Source organism: Chrysemys picta, chromosome 6, assembly GCF_011386835.1.
Source record: "Chrysemys picta bellii isolate R12L10 chromosome 6, ASM1138683v2, whole genome shotgun sequence".
Classification (NCBI taxonomy): Eukaryota; Metazoa; Chordata; order Testudines; family Emydidae; genus Chrysemys; species Chrysemys picta.
The window spans coordinates 59351089-59374210 of NC_088796.1; the positions used below are offsets into that span (position 1 = coordinate 59351089).

At 39.6% G+C, this 23122-nt stretch overlaps 1 protein-coding gene across 9 annotated transcripts in view; it reads right to left on the bottom strand.

The window, feature by feature from the left end:
- Positions 1-248: 248 nt before the first annotated feature.
- Positions 249-23122, bottom strand: part of MCTP1 (multiple C2 and transmembrane domain containing 1) — a 473721-nt gene continuing 450847 nt past the window's right edge. For 8 of the 9 annotated variants that reach the window (XR_010588810.1, XM_008172983.4, XM_042855833.2 and 5 more), the window contains 4 exons: positions 15840-15949; positions 12387-12496; positions 3476-3573; positions 249-2355 (listed from right to left, as the gene is read on the bottom strand). Coding sequence is in view for 7 of the 9 variants with exons in the window: in XM_008172983.4 (XP_008171205.1) it covers positions 2284-2355; positions 3476-3573; positions 12387-12496; positions 15840-15949 (390 nt within the window). In the remaining 2 variants the exon portion in view is untranslated. The remainder of the gene's footprint in view (positions 2356-3475; positions 3574-12386; positions 12497-15839; positions 15950-23122) is intronic. The other variant, XR_010588809.1, reaches the window with a different exon arrangement.

Genomic DNA, 23122 nt, shown 5'->3' on the forward strand with positions numbered 1-23122 from the left:
CTGGATACATCAATGGGGGACAAATTTTTACACTTCATCAAATTTAAAGTTATTTCAAATAAGAGTCCCACAATAATGCTTTAGTAAGGTTGCGTTGTGCACAAATGGTGTTCATAACCTGACACCTGAAGCAATATGGATTTAGTTTGATAGTATTTTCTTTACAACTGAACTATATTTCATTCACTAAACTAGTTAGTACAAATTAATATTATTGGTACATATAAAAAGAGATGTAGTCAGTTACAAACCTGGCAGTATTTTTATTCACTAATGGTGTATTGTTCTTCAGCAACCAACAGTGACAGGATAGATATGGGTGCATTTTAAATAGATCACTATAACATAATGATCTATCTGGAGCACATTTAGGCCAAAGGCTTTTCACAGAAAGGTAATAGGAGTGGCATTCTTTCAGGCATGTTATACAAACAGAAAAGATCAAAATAGCTATATTATAAAAAAGCAGTAATTAGCAACATATCTTTACAACAAAAATAAGTTTCCAAATTAAATAATTAACTGCATTGCTCATGAGAGCTAGACACACATATACATTTCCCTGCACGCGCTATTTCTAAATATCTTTTTCAAATACGTAGTGCAATGCAACTTTCCCAGCAATCACAACACAAGCCAGCTGCCCCACAAAGTAGGGCACAGAGAATTTCTCCTGGCCATAATCCTGCAGTTCCTATTCAGGCAAAATTCCATGTGACATTACTAAGAGTGTTGACTAAGGGTACATCTACACTACAGGGGGGAGTCGATTTAAGAGACGCAAATTCAGCTACGTGAATAGCGTAGCTGAATTCGGCGTATCGCAGCCGACTTACCCTGTTGTGAGGACGGCGGCAAAATCGACTTCTGCGGCTTCCCGCCGGCGGCTCTTACTACCACCTCCCCTGGTGGAGTAAGAGCGCCGATTCGGGGATCGATTGTCGCGTCCCGACGGGACGCGATAAATCGATCCCCGAGAGGTCGATTTCTACCCGCCGATTCAGGCGGGTAGTATAGACCAGGCCTGAGAGTCAAATAAGTAGGCCCTTAGTAGTGGATAGTACACTCCTATCTGGGGAGTTACTTTAGGTGTAGAACTCTTCATGCAGAGATATGAGAATATATCTATGTATTATTTATACAATGGCTATTAAAACATTTGAAATGTAAATCATGTTTGTGTGCATGCCATTTAATTTACAAAATAGACTTTCAGGCAGTGGGGGATGTCTGTATCAGGAGGACTGATTACTTTATTAAACAAAGAAATAAAACTGGTATATCACTTTTACTACTGCATTTTCCCCTTACACTGTATGTCACACCAGTAACAGGTAATATAATATGCCATAAAGCATTTTAATATGACTTTGTAATTAGAAAGCAAAAACATTTTCTGTAACAGTTTAGTATTAAAAGTCTTTATGTGCACAAATGGTGTTCATAACCTGACACCTGAAGCAATATGGATTTAGTTTGATAGTATTTTCTTTACAACTGAACTATGTATTTCATTCACTAAACTAGTTAGTACAAATTAATATTATTGGTACATATAAAAAGAGATGTAGTCAGTTACAAACCTGGCAGTATTTTTAGATATATGTATGTATTTTAAAGTCTCATGATGGAATGATAAAAAAGGCAGGAATCTCTTCAATTAATGGAGCTCTAGTAAGAGATTTGCACTTGGGCTACTTGTAAGCTAATGAGAAATACACCAAGTCAGTCTGAATACACTGCACGAGAAGTTAACAAGAGTGTCTAAAGCTTTGATAAAACTTAAATGCAGTAGGTTCCATTACACTGTATTTCTGTTTAAAGTTATAAAAAATAAAAAACTGTAATGGAAACTTATTGGATAAAAATATTAACGTTCAAATAAAACTGCACTTACATTTTCAAATCAGATGTATTTATATTTTTGCAGATTTAATCAGCATGACTTGAATATTTAATTTAGTTTTATGTGCCTTCTACTATCAAAAGATATTACATATCTACCACTTATTTTACATTACGTATTTTTATTGTGTTATGTTATGAATCACAGGCTTTCCCCACAGTATAACCCATATTTGAAGGCTTCATCAAATTTTTCTGTACAATGCTAAATACATTTTGAATGATAAATGCTTTTGTACAATATTTACAAATTCTCTCCACTGTGATAAAAAGGCAAAATAAATAAAAAGCTTAGAGAAAGGAAATGCTGCCTAGGCTTTGGGCTTTTTCTTTTATCTTCCCTCAGCAGATGCTAGACTCCTCAGGAGATGAAGCTGGCTAGCCAGGATTGTTTCTCTTCCTCTTATTTGGGCTGTGACTGGGATCTTGTTTCAGTTCTTGGTAGTGCACCTGTTTAAACACAACATTCAGAAAGAAACTGGTCAGGTGGCCACTCACCAGCAGAAAAAAAGAGCACCAAAGGAATAAGAGATTTTTTTTTTTTCCTTGGGGGGAAAAAGTGCTATTCTGCTTCAAACTGTATGGGATCTGCAGCTGGGCTGCAAAAACAATAGAATGATAGATCAGGAGTAAGAAGAAAAATCAGAATTAGGAAAATCCTGCCAGGAAATAAAATAGGGTATTGATTTAGGGAAGTCTTTTTGTTTTCCTCACAAAATGAAAATAAAACAGTATCCAGTTGAAAGAGATCAATACAAATTCCTTACAATCTGTTATTTAATACATTCTCCAGTAATGCAAAGCCCACACCATGTAGAGGGGCAGATTCAGACATAACGTCTGCAAGTGCAACACCAAGTATGAATTTAACCCAGCATCTGAAAATTGTAAAGCCTATCCTCTTGATCTACCTAGTGATTTATGAGAACAACATGCTGTAACACTTAACAGTTCATGTAAGATCCCACACCACAATATAAGTGCATGAACTTCATAACACGTTTTTTTAAAAGGGCAACCTCATCCCCTATAGTAAATAAAACAATTTTCACCTTAGAAAAATAGGTGGCAACAATAACCCAAATTCACAGTGCTACCACTAGATACGGGGCAAAACAGCCTGACATTGGCTGCACTATTGAATTTCCTTTCATTATGTGATATCCCTATTTCCTCTCTTCAGGGGCTGATGGCTTCAGGCAGAAGCATTTCCTACAACAAACCCCAGCCCTACATTACTCCAGCGATATTTACAACAGTCCCTGGCAGTTGGTTAATAGCAACTCGGTCACCCACTACCATTTCCCAACCCCTTTTTTTTTTTTTTTTTTTTTTAAACTGATTGCCCCTGAGGCTCCCTAAAGATACAACCAAGGCAAAAACTAATTCCCTAACTGGAAAAAGTGCAGAAGATTCACCAGCCTGTTTGAGTTTCAATTTATATGAGCCAGAGAATATAAAGTCAAAACAAAATAATACCGTTTTAAAAATGATAAAAAACAAAGCCATAGAATTATTAATCTAATGTTAAATTGACAACCATATGAGAATTAAAAAAATATATACACACCACTTGTACATCTGAGGGAACTCTGGAAAGGAAGTCAAGTAGCTCATTGTTATCAATTGCATATGGACTGCGAAGTTTCTTTGTAAATTTATTGATGCCTGGAAAAGTGATAGTTCAAACGTTATTAAAATCTCTGGAGTTTTTATATCATCAATTATTACAAAAACATTTTTGGCAAACTTCTGACAAAGATTTTAAGATACATTTCACAGGCTGATTTTTAGCATTAACTTAGTGCACTGTATACTCAGGCCTGGTCTATACTACAAAGTTAGGGCACCGTACTTTGACTTGCATCAACCTAGTTGTGGCATGTGTCTACACCAAAATTTGTCTCCTGCCAACATATGCACACCATTACAGTGACACAATGACACCATCTCCCCAAGTGACACAGTTGACCTATTTAGGGTGACAGTGCGACTGTAAACACTGCATTTCCTATGTCAACTCTAACTGCTCTCCAGTAGCTGTCCCAAGGTGCCCCTATTCCTGCAACAGTGGCCTCTCTGGTCACAAACTCCACAGCCAAGAGGTCACAGAGACCCAAAGCTGCCCACCACCTCCTCACCCCTCCTTTAAAAATCCCTTTTCCTAACTGCCTCCCCCTGAGGAACACACCTATCAGCTCACCTTTTTTGTGTGCATCAAACCTTGCCAGCTCCAGAGGCACTAGAAGCACTCCTGCTGAGAGCAGGCAAGATGTTCTGGATCTACTTGTGTGAGGAGAAGAGGCTGTGCAAGCACATCTATGGAACAGCCATAGAAATATTGACAGCTATGTGCAGATTGCACAGGGGATGCTGAAACAGGGGCCTGAGAGGGGTGAACAGTAGTGGCACCTGACAGGAAAGGAACTTTCCCTGGGATATCAGAAGGCAAGGGAGGGCAACAATAAATCTGGTGTTGTCCCCAGACCTGCCGTTTTACAACAAACCATGCCATACTTGGTGGTGACTCCACCGACACGCTACAGAGCACTGTGAATGCTTTGCTGGAGCCTGAGGAGGAGTTCCCGGCTGTGAACAGTGATGTGGGGGCAGATGTGGACTGGAAAGGGGTAATTTTAAATTGTTGGACACAACATAATTTTATTTTAAAAATTACTAAAACTATTTAGCTGAGAGAAACACAAAGCAGTAGGCCAACTCTTACTACTTTTTCTCTGGCTGCCAACCCAAGGATGTGGCTCCTACTATTTAGTCATGGGGGGGTCTTTTACATACTTTAGGGGACACCACGATTAAGGCAAAGAAAAATAATCATAATTATTAATCATTTTATTATTAAATAAAGGAAAAGAAAACAACAAGTAAATCACTGGTGACTTCCATTACAATCTCTTGTCTCTCTCTCTGTGGAGAGCTTTAAAAGAGATTACACCCTGGAGCGTGAACCAGTCCAGGGGGTGCTTTTCTCTTAGTAAGTTAAGACCAAAGTATAATGTTGCCTAGAATTATTATGAATGCAGTTTAGCATCGTATTAGATACTGAAACAAACTATTGTTGCCTCTACATAAACAGCTTAAGCTTAAATAACAAGACAATTTATAATTGGAGAACGTAAGCAATCTTAACTAATCCTACGAAATTTAAGAAAATATTTAAATTAGTAGAAGCCATTTCAGGCCAATTAATCAATATTAAGAATCCTAAATCCAATTAAAATCCACTATTTCTGTTTGCCAATGTTTAGCGCATCTCCTCTCCAGGAAGACATGGTTTAACCATCTGATGATTAACAGGATAAAGTTAATATTTTAAGTTACAAAAGCATCATAGTAGCCCAATAAAATCATTACAAGGGTCTTGGCAGTGTCTTAGTTAACTTTCTCTCACCAAAGCAGGTTGACGTTTTGGGGAGGTTTCCTTGGTTTCTTCTTGAGTCTTCTGTGTTTTTCCTATCTGTCTGTGGCACTTTGCTGGATGGATAGGATGGGTTGTGAGGTGCTTGCTGTCTAAGAAGAGTAGCCAGGGGCAGGGGTAGGGCACAGGGCTGTATGCATGTGTGAGGGGCTCACTTCAGAGTTTTTAAACCTGTCTCCTTCCTATTTTGAAGAAATTATAGAAACACACACCCTTTTGAGGTTTTTAGATTTAGAAGTTTTAGATTAAAGTTGATTGCTGTCATCCTTTCAGGGTTGGCTTAGGTGACACTTTCAGCTCTTGAATATGCAGTCTGTTTAATGAATATGCAGCATTTCTTTAACTGCCTTTGTTCTTGGGGATGGAAAGATCCAGATATCTTTTAAAATTAAAACTTTTTCTTTTTGTTCAGTCCATTTTCTAAGATTTTTTTTAGTTTTCTCTTTTAAACTTTTTCCAATAGTCCAAAACATTCCTGTTTTTATACAAAAGTTCTGTTCTTAAAAACAGTGGTTTTTTTAATTAAATAAATCAAATATTCTTGAGCTTAAATAATTAAGTGTTGACGACTTTGGAGATTTGATTCTTCTATTCCAGAGTTGGTTGAGGGTTTGCTTGTGCACTGCCAGAAATTAATTTCCCATTAATATGAATATCCTATACTTAAATGGCTTCTCACATTAGTTGAGCAAGGTCATTAGATTCCATGTTGGTCCATCAGGCATTTTAACATTTACACAGCAATGACATCAAGAGCTATATTAGGAAGTTTTCATTTAGCTAACGTATTTGGAAGTCTGCATTTCACAGAGGTGTTTGTCATTTCAACATTTAAGAAATAAATAAAAGTTTAAAACATCTCCAACTAAACATGTTTTTCTCTAAAGTGTTTAAGAACACAAGCAGGTTTTCTTGCAAGAGTGGGGGTTGGTAGAGCCCACTTTACCTAAACTTATTGCTCTGATAACACACCCTACATTCCTTTCACAATCATGTTTCTATGCTTTATTTCTTGATATTTGCTTGTCCATGGGAAATAAAAACAGAAACCTGGAATTTCTTTGATTAGCTTTAACATTTCCTAACATAACTAGCCAAACATATGTATTTCCAAACATCCTGACTATAACCTTCTTAAAGCTATATCTTAATATTCAATAAAGGTGCAAACAAGTCTGTAATGACTTAAGAAATTAAGTCAAAATAATTTTATTAATGTAATTTTTGCATCAATATTGAGGTCTTTCCTCCACAAGAAAGGAGGTGGGGAGGAGATGTGGCAAGGACCATACTGTGAGGCAGGATCTGTTTGAAGATGCCCCTGAATGTCTGACCCTGATCTGGAGGAGAAAGAATAGGATTCAGAAGGACTTGCTCTCTGACTCCCTCCCATCTTCTACTGCCTCAAGTCTGTGAACATAGGGCTTGGGAAGAGCCATATGACCATGAAAGACTGAGAATGGAGAGAGCAGTTGCTGCAGGAGAGGGAAAAAGACAGAGAGGTGCATCAGGAAGTGCACCAGGACATCATGAATTTGCTCAGGCAAAAAACTCAGACTTTGCAGAGCAGTATTGACCTACGTGCTCAAGATCCTGGACTCAACAGCCTTTCCAGTTATTGGAGAACTCCACAGTCACAGCTCCCTACATCCCCCAACATACCAGATGGCAGCCTACTCTACATCCTTATCCCTACCACTGCACACGGGCGGGACAAGAAGAAGAATCATAACTACACATATACAGAACTGTGAAAACCACACGGTGCATATGTAGCCACAGCCTACTATACTGTAGTAGGTTTTACATATATGAATATTAATGATCACGCTTTACTTCCTTTTTATTTGGCATTTTCAAGTATGGTTCACACTTTTACAGTGTTGGTAGAAGACTTAACTTTGTTTGTTGGCTCTTTAATTTTGTTGTCTGTTTCTTTGCACACAACGTTCTTTTTTTGGAAACTCGGTATCTTTATTAGTTTACACCAAGCATTACAGAATTCACAGCAGGAAGCAAACACCCACTGGTATTTAATCTTCGTACACACGACAGTCACTTTCATAAAACCATCAGAGAACATGATTGTGGTTGACTGTTAAAAGAGCCTTTCTTTAATGCCTCCTTTAGCCATATATCTCCAGTTGGCTCTTCTATTAGCTCATATGTCTGGCTTTTCAAATTCAGCAGACACCCAGTCCCCTTCATCCTCACAGATATTATGTAATACACAATAACCAGCTATAATGAAGGAGGTGTTGGCCTTGCTGAGATCCTAGCTAGTGAATAAACAGCACCAGCACCCTTTCTATCTACCAAAAGCACATTCAAGGGTCTTTACCTGCTGAGCTAGTAGCTGAATCTTTTTTTGGTGCTGTTCAGGTAGCCAGTGTACAGCTTCAAGAGCCAGGGTAGCAATGGGTGGGCCGGGTCCCCCAGAATCACTGTTAGCATTTCAACATCACCAATGGTAATCCAGTGGTCATGGAAGTACGTTCCTGCTTGCAACTTTTTGAGAAGTCCTGTGTTCTTAAAGATGAGAGTATCATGTTGCTATCAATTAAGTGCTCCGGGTGATCCACTAGCACTTGCATAACCATGGAAGAGTATCCCTTTCTGTTGATGTACACAGTGACAAGGTGGATTAGTGCCAGAATAGAGATATGCATGTTGTGTATCACCCCAGTATAGTCTGACAACCCGATTGCTGCAAATCCATCCACTATTTCCTGTACATTACCCAGCATCACAGTCCTGTGTAGCAGGAGATGCTTAGTGGCCTTACACACTTGATGACAACTGCCTCCACTGTGGATTTTCCAACTCCAAACTGATTGCCAGCTAATGGACAGCAATCTGGCATTGCAAGTTTCCACATCATGATTGCCACTTGCTTCTCCACTGTTAGTATATCTCATTTTGATGTCCCAGTACTGGAGGTCTAGGGCAAGCTCAGCACACAGATACTGGAGTGTGGCCTGTCACATCCAAGAGTTCTGAAGCCACTGCTAATCATCCCAAACCTGCATTACAATGAGATCCTATTAATCAGTCCTCGTTTCTCAAGCCCATAGGCAGTGATCCACCATGCAGAACGGCTCCGCAATCACCAGCAGCAACCTGGCATTTTTTTCATCATCCCCATGAGTATCTGGTTACTGTGCTTGAACATCTCTTCATCTTCCTCATCACAATCTTGGTTGTAGTAGTACTGGTTCAAGTTCTGCAAATACAGGCGAATCATGCATCTTCTATTAGCAACTCTCATGAGAATGGTGCTGAGCTGTGACGGATCCATGCTTCTGCCAGAGAGATGGCAGAGACAAAAATGCAGTGCATGGGGCTGTGGGGATTTTTTTTAATGGTGTGAAGATTATAGGATGTGGGAATTATTTCAGGATGGAGAAAGCAGCATGGTGGTAACTTGACCTCTCGCTCCCAGAAATCCCTAGGCAAATCACTGATATCCCATAAAGCACCGCAAAAACGTCCCAAAAGACAGTGGGCTGGACAGTGGCACAGGGCACACTGGGATACCTACCCATGGTGTGCCAGATTTTACACTGACGCAACACTTATGTTGCGTATGTGTAGCACCAACGAAAGCACCCAAGCGCGCAAGTACCCAAGTGATATACAAAAGTCAACGACTGTTTCCTGATGCAACTTGCACTGACAAAACTTTGTAGTGTAGACATGGTATCAGTCTCTAAAAGTGCTCATGGAGTATTTCCCACCACCACCACCACCACCACTATCCCCTCCTTTAATTTTCGTCTTGGCAATAACACCTAAAGGTGATTGGAAGTTTTCAGATGGAATATTTTTCTGTTAGAAAATGCCAATTTGTCAAAAGCAAAACATTTTGTGGTAACATGTAGATTTTGAGAAGGGTTCAGATGGAACCCTACCTTGCTAGTCATGTTTCAAAACCTGCCTGCTAGGCACGTTTCAGTGAAAAACCTGCTTGGTTTCCTGCCAGCTTGCCTGCCCAGCTCCATGGCAGCTGGCCTGAAGAATTGTCTTAGAGTTGGAACCCAGTGCTTCCGGAGTCGACAGCTCCAGGAGTCTGGGGAGCAAGCTGCCCAGAGAGCTGGGGAGTCCTGACATCCCACAATATTTCATCCCAGAAATACTAAAACATGATGTTTCTGAAATATGCAATATGTTGCTGGGGCTGGCAGGCTCCATGGCACCCTCAACTCAGAACATTCAGGGACTGTCATGGAGCTGGGTATCCTGGAAGCCCTAGCAGCTTCTGATTACAAAACGGCATGTCAGTTTCATTCAGCAACCACCAAGGGTCCCGGGGAGCATATTTCACTCCAGAAATATGTTTTGGTATTTCTGAAATTAAATATTGCAGAACTTCAGTTCACAAAAAATTTAGACTCTTTGGCCCAATTGGGACAAATTTTCTGAAAACTCTTCCATTACTGAAGAATGGAAATTTGATTTCCTGGTCAGCTCTAGTGGCAACTGTTTTGTTTTTACCTTCTGGCACTTTACAGTAAATCAAAGTAATGATCTTTACTTCTCTGCTTCAGAACTCTCAGGCTATACTGTCAGATTCAAGCTCCTGTCACAGTTTTGTTGTGGGTTTTTTAAATATATATTTTGACTTAGGAATATTATTAGAATGGGAGGTTTGATAGTTTATTTTTCCACAAAAAGAAAAGCTGTACTAGGTTATTCAAATCAGCAACCAAAGTTCAAAGGCACCAGGCCCATCTTACCAAATCTAAGCTAAAACAGCATTTCTAAATTACAATTGCTATTGCATATTAGACACTGGGTCTGAAGCACCCCGGAGGGCTCCCTGAGTAATAGCCTGGCAAGGCCTAGTTTGTGGGCTGTGGAAACAAAAGATGTCCAAAGCAGGGCCCACAATGGCACAAGCCTCCCAAAATCCCACATCAGCCAGAGCAAGCTGGGACAGCACTCAAAATGAACTGGGCCTGGTCTGTGGGTTTTGGGACCAAGCTAGCTGGGACATAAGCTGATTCAGTTTCTCATTCAGGCAGCCTTTGCTGGTAGATCATCTATGAAACTCTAGCCAGGTTATAAAGCTTCATGCCCTTGGCAGAATGTGTATAGCAGAGCAGCAGTGGTAACACCACTGGCCTTCCACAGAGTGAATCCACAATCCTACACAACTGCCCTGCAGTGCAGGACATGAGGAGAGGAGAAAGTTGCACCCTGAGGGGGTGAATTTGGTAATTGGTGTACGTTTTGAAATTCCAGCCCTTACTAAAATTGGTGAATAGGGAATCTGAGACCCAGCCACATCCATTTGAGGGGACCCAATTCAGCCTGGAGGCACTGAGAAATCAAGTGTCTATCCCAGTCCTTCTCAAACTGATCTTGGACCACCTGTTGGTAAGGAAGAGCTGGCAGACCACATGAAATCAGCTGCTTCTTAACAGAATTAGATTGCGGGTAGTCCAGAAGAGACACTGGACAAGTTTGAGAATTCTTAGTTTATTCAGAGGAAAGAGCAAAGAATCCTTTGGAATGAAGAGTCTCGGAGAAAAAGTCTTCTGTGGGTGCAAAAGAGAAAAATGTAGCAATGCAGATCCTATCTGACATTGCATGGAGGAAATTTCTTAAGGAGAAGAGTTGCCTCACTAAACAGCAGCATGGCCATATGAATTTGCAAAGCAGCTCAGAAACTACTTTCCTGGAGGTGACAACCTGTCTTTCACTAAAACAAAATAAAAATAAGCATTTGCTTTTAAATGCAGAAAAATGAATGAGAAGAGGAATTGAATATACATCAATGAGGGTAGAAACTCCAAATAAAGTGAAAATGTGTGTGTGTTTGCTGGGTTCCATTTCAAGAACAGTTTTCTGGACTTAGTCAACAGTTTAAACTTCTGTCACAAATGCTCTAACACCTGGTCTATGTGGGGAAAAATGAAATTTTGGAAACAAACTAAAAGACTGTGCCTCATGGCAAGGGAAGCTTAGCAGTAGAAAAGTAAGTAGTAAGATGAAATCCTTGAACATAAAACACCTCATACCTGCCTCTTTGATTTGTATAGATTTTTTCCCCTAAAACTTCTTAACTGCTCCCTGTTTCTTCTGTGTTCATAGCTCATCAAATACAAGTTTTCTGAACTGTATAATCAATTTTGGTGTCATTTCATTTGTGTGTAAGGACTCAAAATATTCTGCCTCGACCCAGTTTGCTTCAAGTTTCCTAATCCTGATTTAGATATAAGAAAATTAACTATTTGAAGTCATTTTAGTGATTTTATATGTTGTCCATGGAGTCTGAACATTGAATTCTCCAAGACATGAGTTTTTCCAGAAAAGAAAAGCTAGTCACTCCCATAGACTTAAATGAGATTTTTCTCTGTACAAGGTGTGTATTTACAAAATGCAGGTACAGCCTCTACAGAGGTGGGGGGGGGTGTTAAAAATATATGATCAAAAACATTGAACAATCTTTATAACTAGTATACTGTACAGTAGCTTTTCTAAATCAGTATAAATAAAATACACAAGCCTATATGAGAGGTTAAGCTGTCTCCTAAAAAAAACAAAAAACAAAAAAAAAAAAAGCCAACCCACTTTTGTTCATTATCCACCAGTAAAATAGCATATATGTTTTTGTTAGTCTAAAGGTGACCCTTTAAGCAGGTGTCTAAGCACTGTGTTTACATACACTTACACAAGATAAAGTGCTGCAGCAAAAACATATTGTCCTAAATGCACTATATAGATTGAAATGCCCCTGTTCGTGTATAAGTGGTGAAAATAAATCAGAGTAATATCTAGACAAAGCTACACTTTGATATATGAAGAATCCTCATGGCTACATGTTTATAGTATGATGAAGTCTAGAATGCCAGACAAGAAAAATGCATTTTGCAGGTGGGCCTAAATCTTTACACAGTTGTGATTTTTAACTAGCCTGTCTGTTTCCATCATGGAATAGCTTCATGACCATAAATACTGAAAACTACTGACAGTATAACTCATCCCTTAAAAAACAGTTTGTTCTAAGTGGCACAGACAGTTAAAAAAAGGTTTTACTTACCCCAGACAAGGACAATGTATCTCAGTGGAATGAAATACAGGATGACTGTGAACACACAGAGGGCAACAATTGCCAGCCAGCTTAAGAATGGGACAGTCCAGTTGAATGTACTGAATGAAAAATTAACATAAGTCAGAAGTCTGATCACTTCACAGAACTAATAAGAGAACAAACAACGGGCAGGCAGACTACAACTCTGTAAATGGAACAGTCAGTACTCAGCAGTGAGAGGACTGAAACTGCATATGAATGCATGGATGCTAAATATGTTGGAGATCTCGGGTTTGATCCCACCCCCTGAGAAGATGAAACTGGGGCTTAGACTCTTTATCCCACGAGAAGATGAAACTGGGGCTTAGACTCTTTATCCCACGCAGGATGGCACCTATAAGTGCCTGTATGCAAGCTGAAAATGCTTATGGCCTTAGGAGTTCCAATACTTTCCCCTATTTTAGCCCCAGATCTCTGCCCTCTGTTCACTTGCTCAAACAGAGTCCAAGGCATCCCTCCACTCTTAACTGGAATGAGAGTATTATACAATGCTGCTTGGGTAGTCTGATCTGATTCTCTCCTGTGCTCTGTCTGAAATACATGGCCAGAGAAAGAAATTAAAAGCTGATCAGAGGGCACGTCTTTCTCTGTTTAACTTCCTGTCAGTGATCGTTCAATCACAGTGCAGGAGGACTGAGTGAAAAGTGTGCCTATGTGCAAGGTAGGCAACCTTTTCACACTAATGTTAGTGGGTTAGGGAAAGGAAGGTACGATGGGTTTTGCTGAAGGTGAGGGACTATATAGGGAGGAAAGGGAAGGAAAAAAGACAGAAGCAGGGCAGCAAAGGAAAGGGAAAATGGGGTGGGGAAAACAAAAGAAGGGAGAGGTCAAAGAGAAAGGAAATTACAATAAGGAAACAAGCTGTACCAATCTCAAAAAAATGGGACGGGCATTATTTGTTCAAAGACAAAGGAAAAACAGAGGGATTGGGCTCCAACGGAAGTTTCAGGGAAATGGGTGGTCACATCAAACCTTCAGATTAAAAAACCCCTAAGTGTGTGTGTCCCAGATCTCAAAGTGTAATAAAGATCTGCTGAGCAGCCAGTTTTGTAGAGCCTGAGTCTGGAAGCAGCTATGTTGTAGGTCTCCCACCCTGAAGTGCAGTGAAGAGATGAAGACCAGATGGCTGATTTTAAAACATCCCAGGGGAGCTTTTGTTAAATGGACTTTGGTTAAAAGGGATTGTTATATAAAAATCACTACTACTCCAAGGATGCTCCCTGGCATTTGTCTTCCCATAAGAAAAGTATGCTTTTGGCTCTAAAAAGGTTGACAGTGTCCCTTTAAATTATTATTAATAGATATGTATCCGGATCATTTTGGCTAAATGATTCTGGCTTCTGTGGTTAAATAATTACTATTGTCTGAGTTGCTAGCTATAATTTTCCTAATGATCTCGGGCTTCTTTTGGTTGTGTTCGTCTTTTTCCTCCCCAGCAATTTTGACATGTCTCCAGAATGAACATTATGTAAGTGTCAATTGCTGTAGGATCACTCCCTAAATCCTGGGGGACACCTGCTCTTTTCCCTTCTTCTGCATGTATTTGGGGGGAAACAGAAGGTTGAGGGTCTGCTCGCATTCTTGTGACTCGCCTTGGGTGCTATGGATCACAGACACCCCATGTGTGGGAACACAGGCTCCTCACTTAGCAAACCTCCGTATGTGCTGTGTTAGCACTGTATTCAGTACAATTTTCCTTTTATATTTTTAGGAACAAATTACAAAGATTTATAGGAAGTGTCATTAATCTCACTTGTTTAGCAAGTTATGTTGCTTTCTTATACAATGGAGCAAAAATATCTCATTTCAAAATGCACAATTTAACAAAAGAATCAAGATGACTTCCCTGTGCAGCCTTTTAATGAAAGGTTTCTTTCAAAAGGAGGCTTGTTTTTAGAGCTTGCACAATATAAAGTGTCTGTGCTTTCCTCTGCTGGTGTGCGTCTGGCCTGGTTTAAAGTTGTATAATGCACTATTTTACACACATACTCCCACTGGAAGAGCTCTCAGGTTTTCCTTTTAAAGCCTTTGTTCTGAAATTCATAGACTACAACTTTCTGTAACACCATTCTCACAGAGTCACAGAGTTTAAGGCCAGAAGGGACCATCAGATCACCTAGTCTGACCTCCTGTTTATCACAGGTCACCAACACCACCCAAAACCCACACCCTAAACCCAAAACTTCTTGATTCTAAAACACTTTCTACTAGCCTATTAAGAGGTGAAGGAAAGCAGCATTTGAGAGCATGATAAGCCTCATATGTCCTGTGGACTGGCCACTTACCAATAGGCCATTTTCTTCTGATTCGCTTCCACTGGGAGTATTTCTTTTGTGGCTATATCACTGTGCACATATTGCAATTTCATAAGCATGGAATATAAATGATCACCTAGGCCAGATTCACCAAATCTAGTACAGAGATGTGTGAAGTCTGGACCCTGGACAGTATTCAAAATGAGGCAGGAAAACAATGCTTTCACTGTCACTCAGGTTTAGAGTCCATTGAGTGTATCACAGGAACCCTGCTGGTAGAGGCTTTTGAGGGGATGCTCTGAATCAGTGCAGCTCCCTACCTTTTTGGCTGCACTGACATAGCAGAAAGGAGGTTGTGAATGCTTTGCACCAAACATTCCATCTTAGGGGGACATGTACCTGACTTTATGTTGGCAGAAGTCCAGGTTGAATTTAGTCCTATCTTTTAGTTGAGAGAATCTTTATGGAATGTTTCTGGTCTCAAATAATAAACATTAAATTACTCATTTATTTAACATGTCAAACACATACTAAACTTCCTGTAATGGGCCAGCATCAATCAAAGGCAAACACTGCATAATTTTGTTTTCAAAAACAATCTATACATATGCTGTATCATTTTAAATCTTAAAAAATAAGCAGTGGTTAAGTATGTTGGTAAGTCATATATTTTATGCACAAAGACTATAAATTACACATAAAATAGGATGAGAAATTGTTTTCAAGGTAACCTGATCTAAATAAAACCTTCTTAGTAATAGAATACATGTGTATCTTTAAAATCTCTGAAATCCTTATTTAGGTCTGCTTATTTCTTTTATCATGACTTTGTATTGATTTTTTTAAAATGTCTGGGTTAAAAAGAGTGTTATGTCTCTCATCTGAAAGACAGTCTTATTTCTTACTTCAAAGCCACAGTTCTGATTCTTTTCCAATTCATATATTTCTAAATTCCAGAATTAAAATGACAGGACTTTCATGCATCCAAGGGCCAGCATAAAGCAAAGTAAATAATGATGAGATTTAGCAATATATCATCCAAAACTGTCGTCCCCGCCAAAAGAATGTAACATTTTGCAGCTTGGATGGAGGGAAAAAATGTGAGCACCATCAGAGAGCAATACAGCACCAATGTGTCAGCACTCACTTCTTTATCCTTTCTCCAAAGGAAGCCACTTCATCAAGGACATTCTGGACACTGACACACACCTCCTGGATGGCATAGAGTTTATTCATAAATCCTTTTCTTTCACTATCCTAAAAGAAATAAAAAGGAAGTAGCAGCAATAATTATGTGAAAACTTTTTTGACTGTACTCATTGTCCTATATATTTCTGAAGTATATTTCAAAATCATACATATTGCAGACATACACAATGCTCATCAGTAAAAAGTCAGCATTTAGAAACTCTTACCACATGGCAGTATCTTAGATACCACAATTCTTTCCCACTACTTTGAATATTGTGTCCAGACAGTGTATAAACCAAGTACATAATGGAGCATAGTTTCATCTGCCACTGTAACAGTTTCCTAAATACATTTCAAAAGTTCAGCTCTCTGGCTTATAGAGGATGCCACTTTCATATCCTATGAACTCTGGTCAGTGATAAGAGTCAAGCAGCTATATTACATCTCAGATTTCTGAACTGCACTTTCTTCATTTGATGTGGGTATCCACATTTCAAGATGATAAAAGCTCCTTTGGAAGTACAGGGAGTAAGAAACCAGACACACTTCAGGTCCTAAGGACAGGCTGCTGACCTTAGAAAATGACTTGTCAAGTTTCTGTATATGATTTTTCTCCCCCCCCCCCCTCACCGTTGGGCAGGGATTACTTTAAATTTGACTGAGACACTATTGGGAAATGCCAAATGAATTAACTTGAGTGTGATAGGAAGGTTTGCAGCTCCTCCCTTCAGCTCTGAATATTATAGACATACAAAAAGAAACCCTTGCACTGCTGATCCTATGCTGCACCCACTATGCTGCTATCATCTATTCACATTCCAATTAAATGTATAGCCTGTTAGGACATCCTGGTACACCTACAGCACAGCAGGTGCAGTCTCCCCAGACAAACCTGTGTGCACTATTTAGCAGCAGACAGATGTGTTTTTAAATTGTTGAGGTCACTGGTATGTCTGACAATCATTCCACTGAATTTAGCCAATGAGCACACGCCCTCTTCCCAGGAGAGGTGGCATTCTGTATGGTAGTTTGGTTACTTCCTTAGCCAGGTTTCCAAACTGTATTGGATTTTGATTCATAGAGCCATTACTTTATCTACATAAGAAGATTCCAGGATTGTCACTCTGTGTTGTCACTCTGAAGCCTAGAACATCCGTGTTGTTGTAGCCACGTTGGTCCCAGGATATTAGAGAGACAAGGTGGGCGAGGTAATATCTTTTATTGGACCGACTTCTGTTGTTGAGAGAAACTTTCAAGCTCACACAAAGCTCTTCTTCAGGTATTGGAGAAGAGCAGCTCTGTGTAAACTCAAAAGCTTCTCTCTCTCTCACCAACAGAAGTTGGTCCAATAAAAGGTATTACCTGACCCACCTTGTCTCTGTACAGTCAGTGTGAAGCAATGGAAACAGCTACAAGCATGGTTGAGAGTTCTTGTTTTGTTCCGAATATCACCAGGTTCAATCATCACAGATTTGCAGTCCGTGGCCATCCAATTTTTAAGTTCTCAGCCATTTTTGTCTTTTTTCCACTTTATAATATATGGAGATATACCTAGCTCATAGAACTGGAAGGGACCCTGAAGGGTCATGGAGTCCAGCCCCCTGCCTTCCCTAGCAGGACCAAGTACTGATTTTGCTCCAGATCCCTAAATGGCCCCCTCAAGGATTGAACTCACAATCCTGGGTTTAGCAGGCCAATGCTCAAATCACTGAGCTATCCCTCCCCTCCATGAATTATGAATTATACCCATGTGACAGCATGCACCTAGTGTTAATATAAAGGTCTAATTAAGTATACATCCAATTTCATTATCTTTTTCAACTTTTAAGATCCTTTGATCAATTTTTGGGGGGGAAATGACCAAAACAGGATGACCATTTGCCTCTGAAAACTAGGAATCATCCCTTATAAGTCCTTTTCATGCTGATGGTTTTACTAACAGCAACATTTTGTCTGTGTTTTTTGCCTCCTGAAGGAACCGTTAGTCAGCGGAACAGATTAAACTGACAACAAGTAGGCTAAGCAGATATGCACCTGAAGGACTACTCACAAGGTACGTCCCGTGTTGATACTCTGTTCCCTCCCACCAGGAGACCTCCCCAAGAATCCTCACCCACTAGCCACATAGCATCAGATCCATATGGAGTCAGATTCTACCACTGAAAAATGCTGCATGTAACGACTCTACCACTACAGTGGCTAAAAGTCATTTTCTCCTGGCCTTTCTCAGAACATACGTTATTCAGAGGTTTGATAAATAGGCCAAAAATTTACTAATGGATTGATTCACTGTCATCCTGCCTATAATGTATTTTCTTAGAAGCGTTCTATTTAAAAAGATGCTTTTCAGGGTTAGCAAAGTTTTGAAAAGCAAAATGTTTGGATAGAAATGTTTTACTTTAAAACTTCTTCCATTACAAAGTACATACTAACGTGGTCCCCTATGAATGAAGTAATTACTCTTTATATATTGTATCTGACCCAAAACCACAGTAGGTAATGGAATTGTTCTGTGTTGCATTCTAATATCTCTTACTTTTTCCACTAATGTTCAATAGTTTGAGAGTAGAAAATGCATTGGTATATTTCTTATAGTGTCATTTTTGCTTTTTTCCTTATAAACCAGCTTGGATGAGGGAAATATCATCTAGTGTTTAAACATCCAAAGGTTCTCTAGTGACACTGGTTCAAAAACTGCAGTGTCAAGATTTCTTCTGAAGATGTTAAAAGAATTGAGGCACAAAAGATGGGTTGCCTGTAATGCAGCAATCATATGAAGGATATATATGACAAAACTATTTCTAATGATTCAGTATACTTTAAAAGCTGTAAATACCAGGGGATGCAAAACACGCAAGTCATTTTGAACCCACTTATAAGAGTCAGATTGTATCCTCAATTCATTTGTGAGGTTAATAACCATATTGCTGTTAGTTCAAATAATGTATTGATCAAGCAAAAATGAAACAGTGGTACCCTTAGCCCACCCAACAATACTGAAGTCTGTTTTTGAAGTTTTTTTGTTGAAGTATGCCTACTTTTATCTGTTATAGAATGTCCGGGGAGATTGAAGTGTTCTCCTACTGGCTTTTGTATGTTACCATTCCTGCTGTCTGATTTGTGTCCATTTATTCTTTTACGTAGAGACTGTCCGGTTTGACCAATGTACATGGCGAAACCCATTGCCTGCTCTGTCCCCATATCTACTCTAGCGATACCAGAGGACCCAACCACATCCACCACACCATCAGGGACTCATTCACCTGCACATTTACTAATGTGATATATGCCATCATGTGCCATATGATATCATGCCCCTCTGCCATGTACATTGGCGAAACTGGACAGTCTCTACATAAAAGAATAAATGGACACAAATCAGACATCAGGAATGGTAACATCCAAAAGCCAGTAGGAGAACACTTCAGTCTCCCTGGAACTTCTATAACAGATTTAAAAGTAGCCATCCTTCAACAAAAAAACTTCAAAAACGGACTTCAAAAAGAAACTGCAGAACTAAAATTCATTTGTAGATTTAACACCATTAATTTGGGCTTGGATAGGGACTAGGAGTGGCTGGCTCACTACAAAAGCAATTTTCCCTCTCTTGGTATTGACGCCACCTCATCAGTTATTGGGCGTGGACCACATCCAACCTGATTGAATTGGCCCTGTCAACACTGGTTCTCCACTTGTAAGGTAATTCCCTTCTCTTCATGTGCCAATATATTTATGCCTGTATCAGTAATTTTCACTCCATACATCCGAAGAAGTGGGGTTTTTACGCATGAAAGCTTATGCCCAAATAAATCTGTTAGTCTTTAAGGTGCCACCAAACTCCTCATTGTTTTTGTGGATACAGACTAACACGGCTACCTCAGATACATGAAAAGAAATCTGTTTTTTAATATAGTAGGAAACAAATAAACCACACTTCAGCCACAGCTGCTTTCTGCTCTTTATACTATATGTAGTTTTGCTTCTTCAGTTTACATTCTCAGATGCTGCTTTCGTTATAAATGTATCTTGATTCATAATCAAATTGTGTGAGAAAAGAATTATAGCTATGTAATAAAAACAATGCCCTTTGTGACGTCTCCAAAACTCAACAGGGATTACTTTAGGAGATCCTGAGGCTATTTTTCTTTACAAATATTTTACAAGACAAACTTGTACCATTTTTGAAAGCATGTCTGTTCTAAATTATTCCCTTAAAAAAAAAAAAAAAGGACGCAATCACCGTTCCTTCCCCCCATCTTCTGAGCTTAGAGGAAATTTGTTGACATATTCTGAGGCAGGCATAGACAAAACAGCACAGGAAAGATGAGGCAGTCAGAAGGATCAGGGTTCGGCTTTGCTTAAACTAATTCCACATGCCCCTGCTCCAAAGATTTGTAGAGAAAATAATCTGGGATAGGGAAAAGCTGCACATATTTTTTTTCCAGTAAGATGCTGTGTTAGCAAATAGAACATATGAGCCACTTCAGAGAACCAAGGTCCTTAATAATCCATTTTTCAAACACTACTGGCATTTCCTTTCCAGACAAAGATGGACTGTGACGGGAATCAATTTGATCGTTTATGTGGCTACAATTGCCAAGTTTCTGGAAATAATTGCCATTTAAATACTGGATAAAATTTATGATATGAAGCCAACAACAGTTTTATTACTATTTAATTTCTATGATTTGTTTGTTTACAGTAGGCTTAAGGTAACTCAAAAAGCAAGATGTTTGGCGAGGGATGGGTTTAAGAATAAACCACAAAAAATGTCAAATTAATGTTGGTCTGACTTGAATTCGCAAAAGGAAGGGAATTCAGAGTAAGGATTGAGATTGTCTTCTCATAAATTGTGGTTTACAGTGGATATACTGCCTGACAAATAAAACCACTTGGCACTGATACAGTGATTTTCAATCATCTCTCTATTTTAGATACAGTGAATCTGAGGAAGAAAGTTAAATGATTTCTCCCAGATCACATTGCTGATCCTTATGAGAGACACACAGAATATAACCCTGCTCACCTGCGTCTCATGCCCTACCACTGGACCATACTTCCAATAGCATGCCACAATGCGGTGATTTAAGAAAAGAGTAACAGCTCTAGCACCATTTTGGGGAGTTAAAGGGCAACCCAGAAGCATGTATTTTAAAAAAGGAAAAGGGGCAAAAATAAAAAGGATTCTTCACTCATGTTGCTGTAAATCAGGAGTAACTCTACTGAAGTTAATTGACTCAAACATATGAAGAACTGGTTTTAAGTGACAGAACATTTTAAAGGTAGAAATCAAAGCTCTGAATAGGTTACAGTGGATAAATGCCCTAGACGTAGATGTAACTTGACTAACTGGAAGGAGTGGGGCAGTTTTGGAAACAGGACAGAGATGGGTGAAGTTGAAGCAGGGGGAAGAATCACAAGTGGAAGTAGGTAGTTTCTAAGTTTTTAGGCAGTGCCGTGGTGGGGAGCAGGAAGACAGAGCATCCCTCATTTCCTGAGCCTTTCTTCCCACCTGCTCTCTCAGGATAAGGAGCAGCAAGGTGTGTGTTGGGTGGTTATTTGTACAAAGGCTGAAGCTGACTGGCCTGTAATAGATAAAGCAGGAGAAGAGGAAACTAAGCTATCAATGGTAGAAGACCAGATATGAATCTTCTCATTGTGCCATATGGAGTTTTTTCTAACCTATCCCACGGTTGTGGTAAAGACAAACATTTAATTCTTTGCCTCTGTCCCAGTGAATTACCAGTTACTGCACATCAGTAGGGACTCAACCTCTGACCTTCAGCACTGAAGAAGTGGGCTGTAGTCCACAAAAGCTTATGCTCTAATAAATTTGTTAGTCTCTAAGGTGCCACAAGTACTCCTATTCTTTTTTCACTAAAACCAAAGGTCTCAATAATTTGAGATGAGGAAGAATTACTTTAGCAGTAGGAATACCATCTGCAAAATCCTACCCAGCAGCCCCATTCCAAGTCATGCGTCTCCCCATCAATATACACTGCTTTTACAAGGTTTCAGAGTCGACTGCTTCTCCCTATGAGGAGTTTCTCATCTTCTCTGCAGATAAGAGTGATTAGATTTGGGTCAGTCTCAGTAGTAGAGTAGATGCAACATCAAAACAGAAGGAATCACATGCAGTGCCTCCCCTGACTGAGTTTCAACCAGTCTCACAGTTGAAATGCACTGGGAAATGTCCATTCAGCCACCTGTGAATTAGACCCATGTCAGTTGGGAATGCCTTAGTCCTTTATTGGCAGGAATTGTTAATGCTTCCCTTAGGGAGGTCAAACCGGCAGCTATTGTTAAACACTATGCTATGGCCTGGCCCTGGCTCATAAAAACTGTCACTAGGTATTAACAACCTCACAATTACCTGCCAGACTGTAACCCCTGATTTCTGGGGAAGATCACTGGGAAGGTGATAGCAGGCCAACCCCAATAGTTTTTGATTTTCTCCAGTTTTTCTAAACCAGTATCAGTTGGGCTTCAGACCTGGGCATGGCACACAGATGATTCATTAGTGTATCATTTCCTCCGGGAAATGAGAAGAAGTCAGACATCCACAATGATACTACTAGATCTAAGCAGGCTTTGATGCTGTGGGTGCTGCTGATTTGTCCCCGGGACCTGATGGGGCTCATAAATGATCTGGAACTGGTTTCATTCATTATTTTTGTAGTGATCTCAGAGGCTTAGGATGTTTTAATTGCTCTTCTTCCTTACACTTATCACCTGGGGAGTACCATAATGGTGCAATTTTGTCATCCTTCTTATTAACAAGTATGTGAAGAGATTGAGAGATTCTTTCAATGGCAGTTGAGGGTGTCTAACAATTTGCAGAATCCAGTCCTTAATCTCCTAGCTAGTGATATCCCACATCCTGGTCCTTTTTCACAGCAGCTAGTTGGATCCTGAAGAGAGAGATGGGGTACCAGTATGTGCTTCCCATTTTGAGCAAATCTTGTAGTTTCCTAATCATGTAAAGGGAATGCAGATACTGGGGGGAAGGGAGACTTATTATATTGTAATTTATTTTACGTATTACATAATACATTATAGTCATTCTGAGAGAGACTTATATCATGAAGCAACGTTCTGGACTTCCCAAGCCAGCCCTTTGGAGTCCACTGTTATATGAAAGGCCAAGGTCTACTGATGTTATGGAATGGGAAGGTCCTGAATCATAGGTTGTCTAATTCAGCCAAGAAATATGAAAAAGCATAACCTTACAATAGTCAT